This window comes from Protopterus annectens, chromosome 4.part1 (assembly GCF_019279795.1).
Source record: "Protopterus annectens isolate FY-2018-M chromosome 4.part1, PAN1.0, whole genome shotgun sequence".
Classification (NCBI taxonomy): domain Eukaryota; kingdom Metazoa; phylum Chordata; order Ceratodontiformes; family Protopteridae; genus Protopterus; species Protopterus annectens.
The window spans coordinates 314,232,979-314,247,860 of NC_056734.1; the positions used below are offsets into that span (position 1 = coordinate 314,232,979).

At 34.5% G+C, this 14,882-nt stretch overlaps 1 protein-coding gene across 1 annotated transcript in view; it reads left to right on the top strand.

Annotated features, from left to right (window-relative positions):
- The window catches only part of LOC122800850 (C-C motif chemokine 20-like), a 107,658-nt gene extending 95,011 nt beyond the window's left edge, over positions 1–12,647 (top strand). Inside the window, exons 3-4 of the mRNA XM_044070165.1 lie at positions 10,449–10,526; positions 10,613–12,647. Coding sequence (XP_043926100.1) covers positions 10,449–10,526; positions 10,613–10,649 — 115 coding nt within the window. The 3' untranslated portion in view covers positions 10,650–12,647. The remainder of the gene's footprint in view (positions 1–10,448; positions 10,527–10,612) is intronic.
- The last annotated feature ends 2,235 nt before the right edge of the window (positions 12,648–14,882 follow it).

Below are 14,882 nucleotides of genomic sequence, written 5' to 3' on the forward strand. Positions count from 1 at the left end.
AAACACATACGCAACTGACAGATTTTATGCATCTTGCCTAAAGTTCATAAAAAGAGAAAGAAAGCCCCCTGTATAGCATGTAGGCCCTTTGTTTCCAATGGTGGTTGATTAACTAAACCATTATTTATGTTTTTGGAAAGGTGTCTTAAACCTTTGTTGAGCAAAGTCAGTTCTAGATTGCAGGACAGTGCCCAGTTTTTTAATCTGATTTCTGATATGGTATTGGAGATCCATTCATGCACATTGTATGTCAACTCTTTATATATGTTTTTTCCACATAATAAGGTGCTACAAGCATTAAGATACTGGATGAAAACATCTGATTTTTATTTTACATCTTTGAGTCTGAGGGATATTTTGTTATCTTTAACTGAGATGATGCTAACTAGAAATGTTTTCTATTATCAAAAGGAATGCTTTTGGCAGTTAAGAGGAATGGCTATGTTAGAGTCATCAGTGCCTTTAAATGCCAATCTATTGATTGGTTATTATGAAGTACTATATAACATTCAAAACATGATTTTGTGTTGAGCTAATTACCTGTTCGTTGAAAGAGTTCTGATTGTTTTCTTACGCCTCTCTCACACTTCTCAGTTGGGGGTTCAGCCCGCTCCATTTCACCCTTGCTCTTCTCGGGCTCACTCCACTCCCCTTCACCTACCCCCTTTGCCATCCACCCCATACTGCTCAGGTTTATAGTCACCATTCCCTGCCCACTAACACTCGTTAGACTATTACACACTCCCGCCCACTAAAACTCATTAGCCTATCACACAATCCCTACAATTAACTACATTTAATCATTTTACTTTCTATAACTTTACACTCTTTCCAGTGTCCTTCCCTTTCCCTCATAGAACTATCCACCTCCTCTTATTATTTCAGAGACACTAATTTTACCACGTTATACACATTTCTCCCCTAGCCCTCTCTAGCACCACATTATATCCTTCCTCCTGCCACGTTCATCAATATTTATATAATCCTTCCCACTATCACTTCAATATTACTTCTATTATCTATTATCTGCCATAACAACTGTTCACCATATTTACCCTGTACAATCATATTGCTCCACTTGCACTTATACTCCTCAACTAGGCACATAATCCAACATACACCCAAGCCTAATTACTCTACAAGCAATGCACCTCAAGAAAGTAAAACTCCTACTTATAACTAACAAGTCTAACACACTTTCCCCATTCATTTCCAAATCTATACCCAGAAAAGATACTTCTCACTTCTTATGCATATATCCATTCTAAAATACACCCATGTGGGGACATTCAACCTAATCCTGGACCCAACTCTCCTTCGCCAAATTGTTCTAATATCTGCAAATCTCTTAAACTAACTACTTTAAACCTTCAGAATGTCAAAAACAATATCCCAGAATTCCATGCCTGGACAGACCACAATAAGCCAGACTTAATAGCTGCCACAGAAACATGGGTAAAACCCTATATAAAAGACAGAATTTCTTCCAACAAATTATGCCTGCCTTAGATTTGACTGACCACACAAAAGAGGTGGAGAGGTTGCACTTCTCTACCCCCAAACCTACACCATTGCCCCATTTTCAAAACAAACTCCACAATTCTCGACTGGTGAAACAAAAATTGCTTTCCTAAAAATAAATAATTGCAAAAAACTCTGCATCATTGCCATTTATGTCCCACCAGGAAATAACATTTCCCTGATTGAGGAAATCCTTGCCTGGTTATCACAAAACATTGAAATGAAACTATTATCCTGGGGGATGTCAATATTAACTGGCTTGACTCCTCTCACCACAAGGTACCAACATTAACCTTTGCAACTTTACTCAACGAATTCACAATATAACTCGGTGAAATAAAAACAATGACAATGGTTCCATTTTTGATTGGATCTTAGTCTTTAATCCTGACAATTTCTCTTCCTCCTGCACATTACCAAACAGCATTAGTGACCACCTCTCTGCTTATGCAATACGACATTCGACTACACCTCCAAATAAGCACCAGTACAAACCAGAAACATGTCTCAATTTAACTCAGTCACTTTTAATGAAACCTTGTCTAACCTCAATTTGGAATCTCTAAAAACCCTTACTCTTGATGAAGTTGTTAAGTTTTTCAACTCAGCATTTCTCAGGACATTAAATAAACTAGCTCCAATCCATCAAAAAAGAATAAAATTCAACCATGCATTTTGGTTATCCAGACCCACTAAGCAACTCATGACTGCCAGGGACAGAGCCTGGTAACTTTGCAAAAACACAAAAAACTCCACTATTCTTGAACATTATAAGCAACTTTGCAATCAGGCAAAGTGTCTTGTTATTCAGGATAAGAAAGCACATTACCTTCATCTACAAAACCAACACAAGCACAATCCTAAACTATTCTGGAACTCCATTACTTCCCATGTAAATCCTGGCACAAAAAACAATCCCTGTCCAAATCCTGATAAAGCCCCATCTGAAATAGCATCTCTTTTTAACAATTACTTTTTAGACACTATAACCAATTTAACTGCTTCTTTCCCCATTCCACTCTTCACATGTCACTTAATACTACTATCAAATTTACTCAAAACCTTAATAACTCTCCTTCACGTTGCATTTCTTTTTCACCCATCCTCACTTCAGTTATCTAAAAAGTATTACTTAAAACTAAAACCTTGCACAAATGCCCCTGACAATCTACCTTTTAAATTCCTACAAATAGCAGCCCACTCTATCACCTACCCTATAAGTATTCTCATACATATATCCACAAATAAGGCCTACATGCCAAATATCTGGAAAAAGACATATATTCTCCCCCTACATAAAGGTGGGAACAACACAGAAGTCTCTAACTTTTGTCCCATAGCCATCCTCTCTCCAATCTGCAAGATCCTTGAAAACTGCATCCATCTTCAACTTCTTAACCATCTTCTTCATAGTAAAATTCTTTCCCCACCCAGCAATGTTTTAGGCCAGGCCACAACACCACTACTGACCTCATCTCTTTCTTAGACACCATCAATTGTGCTCACAACACTGGTAAGTTAGTCTCATCTCTCTTTCTTGACCTCTCCAAGGCATTTAACACTGTCTTCCACCCCCTTCTCCTCTCTAAACTCCCTCAGCTTGGCATCTCAGCCTCTTCCCTCACCTGGTTCAAGAGCTATCTCACAAATAGACAGCAATCAACTAAATTGCAAGACTCTGTCTCCCCTTTCCTTCTTATGTCCACCAGTGTTCCCCAAGGTTATTTACTAGGACCCCTTCTCTTCAGCATCCTTATCGACAACTTTCACACCATTCTAACTCATGCATCTGTTATCCAATATGCAGATGACTCTACTATTATCTGCACTGCTAGTTTCATATCTGAACTTCAACAAATTACCCAAAGTGCCCTTACTACTACTGAAACTTGGATGACACACAACCACTTAGCCCTAAACCCTAATAAAACCAAACTAGTGATTTTTACCCGCAAAAAAACATTCTTTTAAATAGAAAAGAATTAAGCATTCAAGCACAGAACAAAGCTACTGTAGAAGTTGTCTCACACACAAAACCTCTTGGCGTGATTATAGACAAACACTTAACTTCCGAACTGCGCATACACAATATCATTTAAAAAAAAACAACCAAAAACTTGGTATGCTCTACAGGCATAAAAACTTCCTCAACCGTTCCATCAAACAAACCCTTGCCTCTGTCTTTCTATTACCTTCTCTCTTATATGGCACCACTCTCTTTACCAATATCCAATCCTCTTTAGATCCAATTTAGAAATGTGCTACAATAAAGTAGCCAAATGTGCATCCAGTTCCAGCTTCTCCTCCCATCACTGTCTATCTCTTCATTGTCTTGACTGGTTCAAACTTCCTCTCCATCTTTCTTTCCTTCAATTAATCTTAAGTCACAAAATCATATATAAACCTGATGACTGTCCTGCCCTTACTAACCTATTTACCAATACCACCCTAATAGGCAACTCAGATCCAAAAACCAACTACTCCTGAAAGTAGAAAAAACAAACTCAACTACTGGTCAGATGCTTTATTCTTTTACCATAGCCAAAATGTGGAACTCTCTCCCAGCATCTATCAGGGCCACTAGCAATTCAACTAGCTTCAAAAACTCCTTAAACAACATCTTTCCTCTTCATGGAAATGTATATGCACCAATTCATTCCCTTCGAAACCTGAATCCTCCCACAATAATATTTTATTACTCCTACCTTATATCTCCTCTCATCCCCTTTCTTCTCTAGACATTTAAACAAGTAGTTCATATTTGTGTACTCTTTTATCTTTTTTACCTATCAAACTTATATTTTTCCAATAACCTGTTTAAGTTATGCTTGATATCCTATTCTGGGACATCTACATGCATTGAATGAATCTGTTACACTCTAGTGCAATTTAACTTAATTTTGTAAGTGACTGTTTAGCATTTACTTTATGTAAATAATTGTGTCTTTTACGTATTGTGTTATATGTGGAGCTTTTCTCCCCAGGCCACCACTGAAAATGGGCCTGCTTAGGCCTAGTGGACCATCCTGGTAAACAAATGCAAATAAATAAATAAATAAATATATGTATGTATATAACTTTAATGTATTAATATGTTTTAGCCATTTATAAAAACTGGCCAGATACTTTTATGACTATTGTTTAGTCTAGATGGGTAGTTTAGTGGAGATGAAACTATTCCGCTTTATTCAAATGTGGATGATTTTGGTATTTTCTTTAATTTTATGGCTGAACTATTAAATATCGATTCTTTGGTCACTGAATTAGCCAAATGATTGGTAGTAGTTTGGTTGCATCTTTATAGAGGAAGACTTTTTTCTAAAAATGTTTCCTTACTCCAACAGTTGTCACTCCAGACATTTCATTCAAAATATTCCTAAATAGCAGTTGAAAGGATTTAAGAGCATTTACAGTAATAGGGACCAGTACCAGAGTTTTTCTCAGGATTTGATTCATAGTTTTGAATATCAGATATATTTGCTTGAAATTATCGGACAGTAGTAGATTGCATGGATTATATACAACTACTACAATATTCAACTTGATGTAATAAAAGGAACACTGATTTGTTTAGCCTGACCACTATGGATCTAATACCACTATGGATCTAATACCACTATGTACTGAAGTGTGATTCATAAACATTGGGAATAGCCTGACCACTATGAATCTAATACCACCATGTACGGAAGTGTGATTCATAAACATTGGGATTACCACTAGTTATGGATCTAATACCACTATGTTCTGAAGTATGATTCATAAACACTGGCACTTTTTCTTAGAGGATAGTACTCTCTCTACATTCCTGGATTCTAGCTGTAAATTCAGTTTTAGATGAAGCCACAAACGTGTCTCAATATTTAAAAAAAAAACACAAGGTTGCATGTGATCCTAGACAAGTAAATGACAATATTGGAACCTTTAAAGGTGGCAGGGAATCTGGTAGTTGTCATATGCATCAGTATATTCTAAAAACAGATGTTTTTGCTTCCAGAAATTCTAAAATGACTTTTTGTCTAGGGCTTCTGATTGCATGTAATGCTTGTGTGAGTGAGTGTCAGTGTATAACATTCTATACTGGACAGACCACTAGAACTTTTAAGGAACATATTTCTATCCATGTGAGTATTATTCAATGTAAACAAAAATTAAGAAGTGCACTTTATAAGCCTGCATTAATACGCTCAGGGGGAAAAATGTCATATTTGCAGGCGTTGATGCTGTGGTGTATAATTCTTCTATGAGTAAAATATATATTGAATCCATTCATTCTTAACAATAAAGAAAGAAAGTGGTTAATATAAACAGGATCATTATTCAGATCAGGTTAAATAAACAAATGCAATTTATTTGCATGGAAAATTTGCTTTACTTGTATTCTGTAATTTTCTTTTTGTGTTTATTCAACACATTCTTTCTTTTTGATTGCAGCTATGAACTGCATGAATAAGCATTCTGTTTGTGCAACTCTTTTTGTATGCATGCATAGTCAAACTAAAAAAACAACTTGCAGAAAGCTTTCTGCTTATCAGATTTTATTCTTCTCTCTGAGAAGGCTGCATCGGGGGACGAAACCTAGAACTTGGAAGTAGTTATTTCAGTGTTGTTAACTTGACTGACCACACTTTCTCATCTGATGAAATGAACATTTTAAAACTTGGGCTTAATTTTGTTCCACGTTCAAGAGCAAATTATGTCAAGACTGTTATTGATATCAAACAGTACATTAGGAAACTTAATTTACATTATTTACTGCATGATGTTACACATTCTGATCAGGTTTTTATCAAACCTTCTATTTTTTGTCCTAACTTGAATCACACCATCAGGATTTTTGAAGAGAACTGTTTGCAGGACGTTGACATGTTGTTAGCTCATAGTTTTAAGTTTGAACAGAATTTAACTTATGCTGAAAACAAAGCTCTAAAAAATTTACAGTCTATGTGTAGCAAGTTAAGGTTCATGAAGAGTGATAAGGGTAATAACATTGTTGTCATGAAGAAAGATGATTACACTGAAGGAATTTTGAAGCTCTTAAATAACACTGACGAGTATGAGATCATTTCCCTTTATGATATCCATAAACGTCAAAGCTTCATACATTCATATTTATATGAAGCACTGATGGAGGGGGACATTAGTCATGAGCTTTATGATTTTTGCGTCATTGACCAGCCACGTATTGGGGTTATTTTTGGGATTCCCAAAACCCACAAATCCCTTGAAAACCCACCCTTCAGGCCTATTGTTTCATCATCCCATTGTATCACTGAAGGGTTGGCTTTGGTCATTGACGCCTTATTGGGTCCCGTTATTAGTAAAGAAATTTCTTTTCTTCGTGACTCATGGCATTTTTTAACTAAAGTTAACCATTTTGTTTCCGTGAATGGTTTTGACCCTAATAGGCACATTATGTTAATGGTTGATGTGGTGTCATTGTACACCTGCATTCCCCAAGATGAGGGTATTGAAGCTGTGAGGAACTTTTTAACTAATTACTATTCTGGTTTTTCAAGAAATACCATTTCTTTGATTTGTAGATTTCTGGAAATTATTTTAGAGAACAATTTTTTTGTATTTGACCAAGTATATTACCGACAAAAAAGAGGCGTTGCAATGGGGTCTTCAGCTGCTCCAGCCTATGCTAATATTGTCATGGCTCTATGGGAGCGTCAATTTCTTCCATCTTTAATTGACAAACATCAAATTTTGTTTCATTGTCGTTTTATTGACGACTTGTTTTTTATTTTTGACTGTAAAGAGTTGTCTATTGATTCTTTTCTTAATGACATCAACTTTTGTTCTTCATATTTGAAGTTTGTCATTGGAGGCCACGGTATTAACATCAATTTTTTGGACGTTAACCTAAAATGGGATTTCGAAGAAAATAAGTTACACAGTTGTATTTATAGAAAGAAGACTTTTAACAATGGGTATCTCCACTATAAAAGTGGACACCCAAAACATGTAATTTCTAATATTCCAAAAGGGCAGTTTATTAGGGCAAGTCGTATGACTTCAAAAGATAGTGATGCATTTCAGGAGTTTTGTTTCATTATTTTTTTGTTTCCCAGTAGGGGTTATCCCGAATCAGATTTACTTAGTATGGCAACTGATATTTACAAGAAGCGAACTAGTCATTATCCCCCAATATTAAGTTCATGCTTGAACAACTTATTTTCCAAGAACATCAACAACAGTGACACCTTGAATTCTAGGATTGTGTGTTCCCTTGAGATGAATTCTGACAACCAGCACATACAGAACATTATATAAAAAAATTGGCGTATTTTTAGGGGAAATGCTGAAATGTATGATGTTTTAGGAGACAAACCCAGATTTGTTCACAGGAATGACTGTAATCTAAAAAAGATTTTAGAAAAAGGTAACAACACCTTTCTTAGTGTTCCATCTAGTAAAAGAGGCATGAATTGCTGTTATGACTGCAATACATGCAGGTATATTCTGACTGGACCATATATTTCAGTGGCTTCCTTTGATAGAACTTTTCCTGTTCCTGGTTTTGTGAACTGTCGTTCTTCTGGTGTTGTATATATTGCTTTGTGTTCATCATGCACCGCCTTTTACGTCGGCATGACGACTAGGCAACTAAAAACCAGATCAAGAGGAAATTTAAAGTAAACAAATGAAATTTATTTGCATGGGAAATTTACTTTACTTGTATTCTGTAATTTATCTTTTGTATTTATTCAACACATTCATTTATTTTTAACGACATCATTAATTGTTTTTAATCAATTTCCATGGTGATTTTTGTACCTATTTAAGTCTTGACTGTTTTGTATGTGTTATTCTGAGGAAGTCAAGGACTAAAAGATAATTAAATAGTATACGCTATTTCCTTTTGAGTTGTGAAGTCATTTGCAGGTGCCTCTGCCTTTATTTGGAAGGCTGCATGTTTGCTGAATCAGCATTTCTGGTTTTGTATACTTTAATGTGATGTGGCTGATGCCTGTGTGTGTGTGTGCACGCATGTGTGCGCGCGCGCATGTGTGTGTGTGTGTGTGTCTGTGAGTGTGTGTGTGTGTGTGTGTGTGTGGTTTATAATGAAAAATCACAAATCACTAATTTAACTTTTCAACATAGCTAAAACACTAAAATAAAACATTAATCAAATACAGAAAGAAAAAGCATATTTTTTTTGCTTCACACCTCCACTCCCACATACTTAAGTATACCAACACTGAGACTGAAAAAACAGTGGAGGATAAGTCCCTCATCCCAGTGTGCAATCTCTCTCCAAACAAATTGTAATGCTACTGGTTCTGATGTTTCAGCCAGCTGAGGACACGTAAACCAAAAATAAGTCTCATCACATAGTGTGGGATCTCACACTAATAAAAAAAATAGTACCACAAATCAGAATGACATTGGCTTTGATGTTTCCCTTATTTGTGAACACATAAAAAAGTTGTACTTTTAATACCAAAACAGAAATTCCTACTTCAGGCACACTAAAACTATTCTAAAAAAGTGCCCATTCCTTGCATACAGGTCAACTCATAATCAATTATTTGAATGCATCAATATTAAACACTTTGCTTACATGCAGAAACTGCTATATTTAACTGAGTGCAAATTGACATAAGAATTGCACTATCTATATAGAATGCAGATGACTATTCAAAATGTAGAAACCAATTATATCAAAAAATAAAACAATTTCAAAAGCAAAACACTTTCTCTTTGAGATCTTAAAAGAAAAACCCACTTACACCAACAGAACAAATTTGTCTGATTAGTGATAGTGTTATGGAAAGGTTTTTTTCCTAAGGTAAGGTGAAGGCTGAGGGTTAGGGTAATGCACAGTGGCACAATTAGGGTTAGCAGGTATTAGCTCATTGTCCAACCTTACCAATACCTGGTAACCCTAACTCTGGCTTTAATGCTAATTTTGCCCCTGTCCGTAATCCCTAACTTTGAATCTTCTGTACCTTAACTTAGAAAATTCCTTTTTCTTAACACTATCATTAAACAAGACAGACTCAGACACATTCTGCATGTACCACAAAATCAATTCCCTTACCCAATCTTTACCTAATCTTTACAGTAACCCGCATACACTCACACACATGTTGATAGCTATATGTGGAAATATTGTGGTATCTAATGGAAGTTAGCTTTTTTATTCAAGACAAGTAAAACTGCAGAATTGTTATGATTTGAGGGAACATCTGTCTCCTTACTGTACCCCACTGCATACTCACTTTGTTTTTGTATTTATGTGATATACTAGACAATAAGAAGTATAAATTCATAGCCTGACAGAAAGCATGTGTTCCAGGATAACACCGAGAAGTGTAGCCAAATTTATCAATTGCCACAGAGCACTGTCTGATTAAATAACTTACTCTGAATCATACAGTTAGCATATGGAAGTTGAGGGAATTGTACACTGAACTACAGGAAGGAACTCGTTAAAATCTCATAGACTTAACGTTTTTCACTAACTGCTGGATTTCTTGTATTTTTATGTGTTTGTTAACCAGATAAGCTAATTGGATTCAATTGTTTCTCATCAACATTGAATTGGGACACTGGCTAAATGACTTGTTCAGAGTCATACAGTTTGCAAGTAGAAATTTTGGGAAATAACCCCATGACTACAGAATGAAACTTATTATAATATCATAGTATTAATCTCTGAGATAAATAGCCAGAAAATATCTGTGATTTTTATTTGCAGTTATTAATGCAATAGAATGGAAAAGAGTTATTTCTATTTCTGTACTTAAATACACAGTGAAGGAAACTGTTTTCTTGGTACAAACATAATGCACTTTCATTTCTGAATAATAACAGTAATCAATAAAAGTTATAAAATCCAAGTATAAGATAATACTGTCTAGTCTAAGATGATGCATTCTATATGATAAACTTTATAATTTATCCTTCTTTCTAAGATTTTTCACTAAAGAGACAGGACCAATATGCTCTGATCCAAAAGCCACATGGATAAATAAAAGAATAAAACAACTGAAGTAAGTTTCATTTTAAAAATCTATATACATACATCAATGTTTTACTTTCACTCTACAAGCAATTATTTTCTTTTTTTTTCTCATAGTGAAACAACTTTGAACAGCAACGAAGACAAATACTGAAAAAAGTTGTCACCCATTTTTACAAATAATAGTATACATTTTTTCTATTTTTCAAGCTAACTAAAATAATGCATGTACTTTGTGTAATATTTCAATATGTACACACACACACACACACACACATATATATATATATATATATATATATATATATATATATATATATTCAATATTTAAAAGTCTGAATAATAAAGGAAAATGCAAACAGCTTGCATAATCAAGTTAAAACAACCATCACTTTCATTACAGTTGAAGACATATCATTCTAAACTTCATTCAACAATGCATTATATCTTTTGTCATCTCCATTTTAACATATCTTACAGGTACCAGTGCAATATATAACATCTGTGAAAACGATTAACCCTAGAAGATCAGAATATCCACCCACCAAATTTAGAATGAACAAGACAACAATTTAGATATTTACATAATGGTCTTTTATTGTGTAATTACACTTCCAGTATTAGCATCCAAATCTTCGAACTTGCAACAGTATAAAAGTAAAGGCAAAAAAATGAACTACCATCCCTATGCAATGTGTTTGCTAGATGTATTTGTGTATGTGCACATGTGTTTGTGTGCACCTATTACAGGAGGTGGTTGCACCCCCAAGTGCAACATGTATATTGCAGTTTCACAGAATGTATCTTACAGTTTAACTTAACTTTCCCTTTTTCCAAGGAAGAATGATTTTATTGTTGTGGTATAAAACCTAAACATGTGCTAATAATCATGGCTGCTTACTCTTTGACAAAACTACATGATAAATGCATATAGCAATTCCACTGTCATAATGTAGTTAGCAATCCTAATTGCTTTACATGGCATATTTTCCTTCTACAGAGATGCACAATGCAGGTTCTAATAATATTAGCTTCAGGTCCACAAATGCACTCTATTATGCACTAAACTGTATAAAGAAAGTCTTCAATTACATTTCCAGTCCACTATTTGGAGGTATCAGGAGGGCTAGGTTGCACACAACACTTGAACTTCTTACATTGGCATCAGTCCATTCTCTAACTTCATACTAATTAGATCAAAACTGTAGAAAGCTAGTTGTATTGGAAACTGAGATGGTGCCAAAAGACCTGCTGGAAACACAATATATTTAGGTAATGCCTCATACAGTTTCTTTAAGAGTGGTAAGTAGATTGTAGATGTCACTCATCCTTTTGTCAGAAAACAAAATGCTGTCAAACATATTGAAACAAAATCAGGAGAGGAATGGACTAATTTTCTGGATTAAAATTGAAAAATGCTGGCATAAAAGATGAAAATGAACTATGTGTCTATCCACAAGTTCATAAGATCATAGGATTGATTCACAAGGATCTTAAGTAAACTAGTTATACATTCCCATGATGGTTTAGCCCTTAAATTCTAAGTAGAAATAATCCAGACAAGAGCAAAACATTTATATATGGCTCCTAACCTGGAGGGGCAAGGATGACAAACCAGGTGTGATTTTATGGTTATCCATCCATTCATCCAAACTATGTTTGAATAGTGTAAGAGAAATACTTTGCTTTATGTGGATTTGAAAGCAATTCCAAAGAAGTGGTTTTCCCTGTGATATATTTCTATCTTTCCAACATGTTCTACTTGTGTTACAAAATAGATTGAAATGTTTTTACTGAGTAATTTGCCCTCATTGGACTTGCTAATGTGCAATAGGTCTGACAGGATAGTGTTTTTTGAGGCTTCGTAACGAGGCAGAGATCATCTCTCAGTAGCCTGTATGACACTGAGGAGAGGGGCAAGGCTTTGAGACTGTCTGCATAGTTCCTATGATTTAAGCCCTTTTGTTTTCATAATAAGAAAGTTCTATCGATATTTAAGTTGTGTCAGATGTTTGGGCAGCTACATACTGAAGTGGTGTTATATTCAATGATCCACCTGATGAGTGCAGAACACAGTGGAATAATCACAATCCTTGAACTGGACACCATACTTTTAGTAATAATTTGTGAAATAAAAAGGGACTTTCTTACAGCAGTGGATATGGAGTGATTATCTACATAGCTTTCCATGTCTCTAACTACTGAGTCAATTTTTAGGGGTGTGTTGTCAGTGTGATAGTTGCAAGGAACTTATTGTTTGCTGAAAGATACCATTATGCATTTTTTAACACTTTGTTTTAGTCCAGGCCTTTGATATCAGTAATTAGTTTGTGAAAGGCCCTCTTGTAGTATCTTGATAACATTTGGGGAGTTTATGATGCATACATACATACCTACATGCATACAAATATTTGAGACATGGGCATTAATGGCCTTCTAACCTGCAAATATACCAAAGCAGTTATTCCCATAATAAGCATCCAGGCTGTTCTTAAAAATATCTAAACTAGTACTTGCTTTCATGTAATTTAGTAGGCTGTTCCATGCATCAGCTACTCTGTCAGAGAACCAGTTAGTACACTTCTCATTCCTATAGAATCTTCTACATAGGTTGTCTGATGATTCTTTAGTACTGTTTGATAACCCCAAACATTCCCAGAGATAGTTATCTCTATATGCCCTACATACCTGAATAAAATCTCCTCTTAAATATCTATAAGACACACTGCAGAAGTTCAGATATTTTAGTCTTTTATACTAACTTAAATTTTCACATCCATGGATAACCTTGGTATATTATGTACTCTTTCCAGTTTATTCATGTTTGTTTTTTTATAAAAGGTTCCATATTGTTATTCCATTCTCAGATTTGAGACTATTGTAATTAAAAAACAATGACTTCAACATTTCTGATTTCTCAGACTGTATAAATCTATTGTATACAACGTATAGCTCTATAGCTATCATTAACCAACTGGTTGATAAGATTAGAAAAACTCAAAGCTGGATCTACCCATATATGTAGGTCCTTAAATAAATCTACAGTTTTGATTACTATGTGCTATATTAAATATTCATTTTTTTCAGTTTATGTCCCCAAATCTCATATGCTTATTTTTTATGCATTTATCAGTATATTATTCTCCTGTGCCCTAATGATCAATTTAGTCAAGTTCTTTTGCAGATATGCCCTATCTGTAACACATGAAATCAGTTTATTCAATTTCAGGTCATCTGCATACAAACTGTCAAACACTTAAGATGAAAAAGATATGTCTAAAAGATACAATCTAAATAATTTATCGATTAGGACAGAACCCTGTGAGACACTCTGACTGTAACGAAGAATTTCACCTGTGCAATTCCTGTATGACACTTGCCATGTCCTATTTGTAAGCCATATAGTTATCCAGCTTATCAAGAGTAAATCAATACCTAGTTGTTCTAGTTTATCAATCAGTATTTTTTGTTTGACCCTGTCAAATGCTAAAGTTACTTATATATATAAATGACATCACAGCATATTTTTTTTCATTCATAGTTGCTATTATATTGTTATAGAACATTATGCTGCAGGTGGTAATAGATCTATTTTCAACATAAGCATGCTGATATATGATTTCAAGTCCCTACCTTTCCAGTGCTGACAATAACTTATACAATATTATCTTCTCCATTATTTTTCAACAACATGAAAGTAGACTTAAGGGTCTATATGATTTTAGGTTTGTCCTACTCCCCTTTCCCCTAAAGACAGGTTTAATAAGTGCATGTCTCCCAGTCTTGAGGATTCTCCTTATATTTATATGACCTGGTAAATAATAGCTATAATGGTAGTATAAGTTCTTGCTGAAGTGTTCTCAGGTTTTAATTACTATTTCCATCTCCACCCAGTGCTTTGTTTAGATTCAATTTGTATAGTCCTTTTTCAAAATAATTTATTTTGATTCCAGTATCTGAGGTTACCTGGATATCACTAGAACAACTTATCACCTGCTTTGTGGAGCCAAACTGTTTTGTAACTATCTTTATAATATATCGTGTCTGAGAATACCTTTTAGAATCTATAAATAGTTTATCAATCTATATGTATTCGCTCCTTCCACATCTCATGTATCTATAAAATGTTTTCCTATTATACTCAATCTATTTATAAAAAATGTCTTCAAATTTATCTTGATCTTATCGCATTCTATGCTTAATTTGTTTGTACAGCATGTTTCTTTCAAATTTCAAAGTTTTAGCTTGACCTCTTTTCCATTTATTAAATGTTTTGTCTCTCACCTTAATCAGCTATCTTGTTCTTTTGGAAATATATCCCCCTGATATTGTATTCCTAGATCCTGATGTTAAACATTTTTTTTTATTTTTTTGCACTCAGCCAATT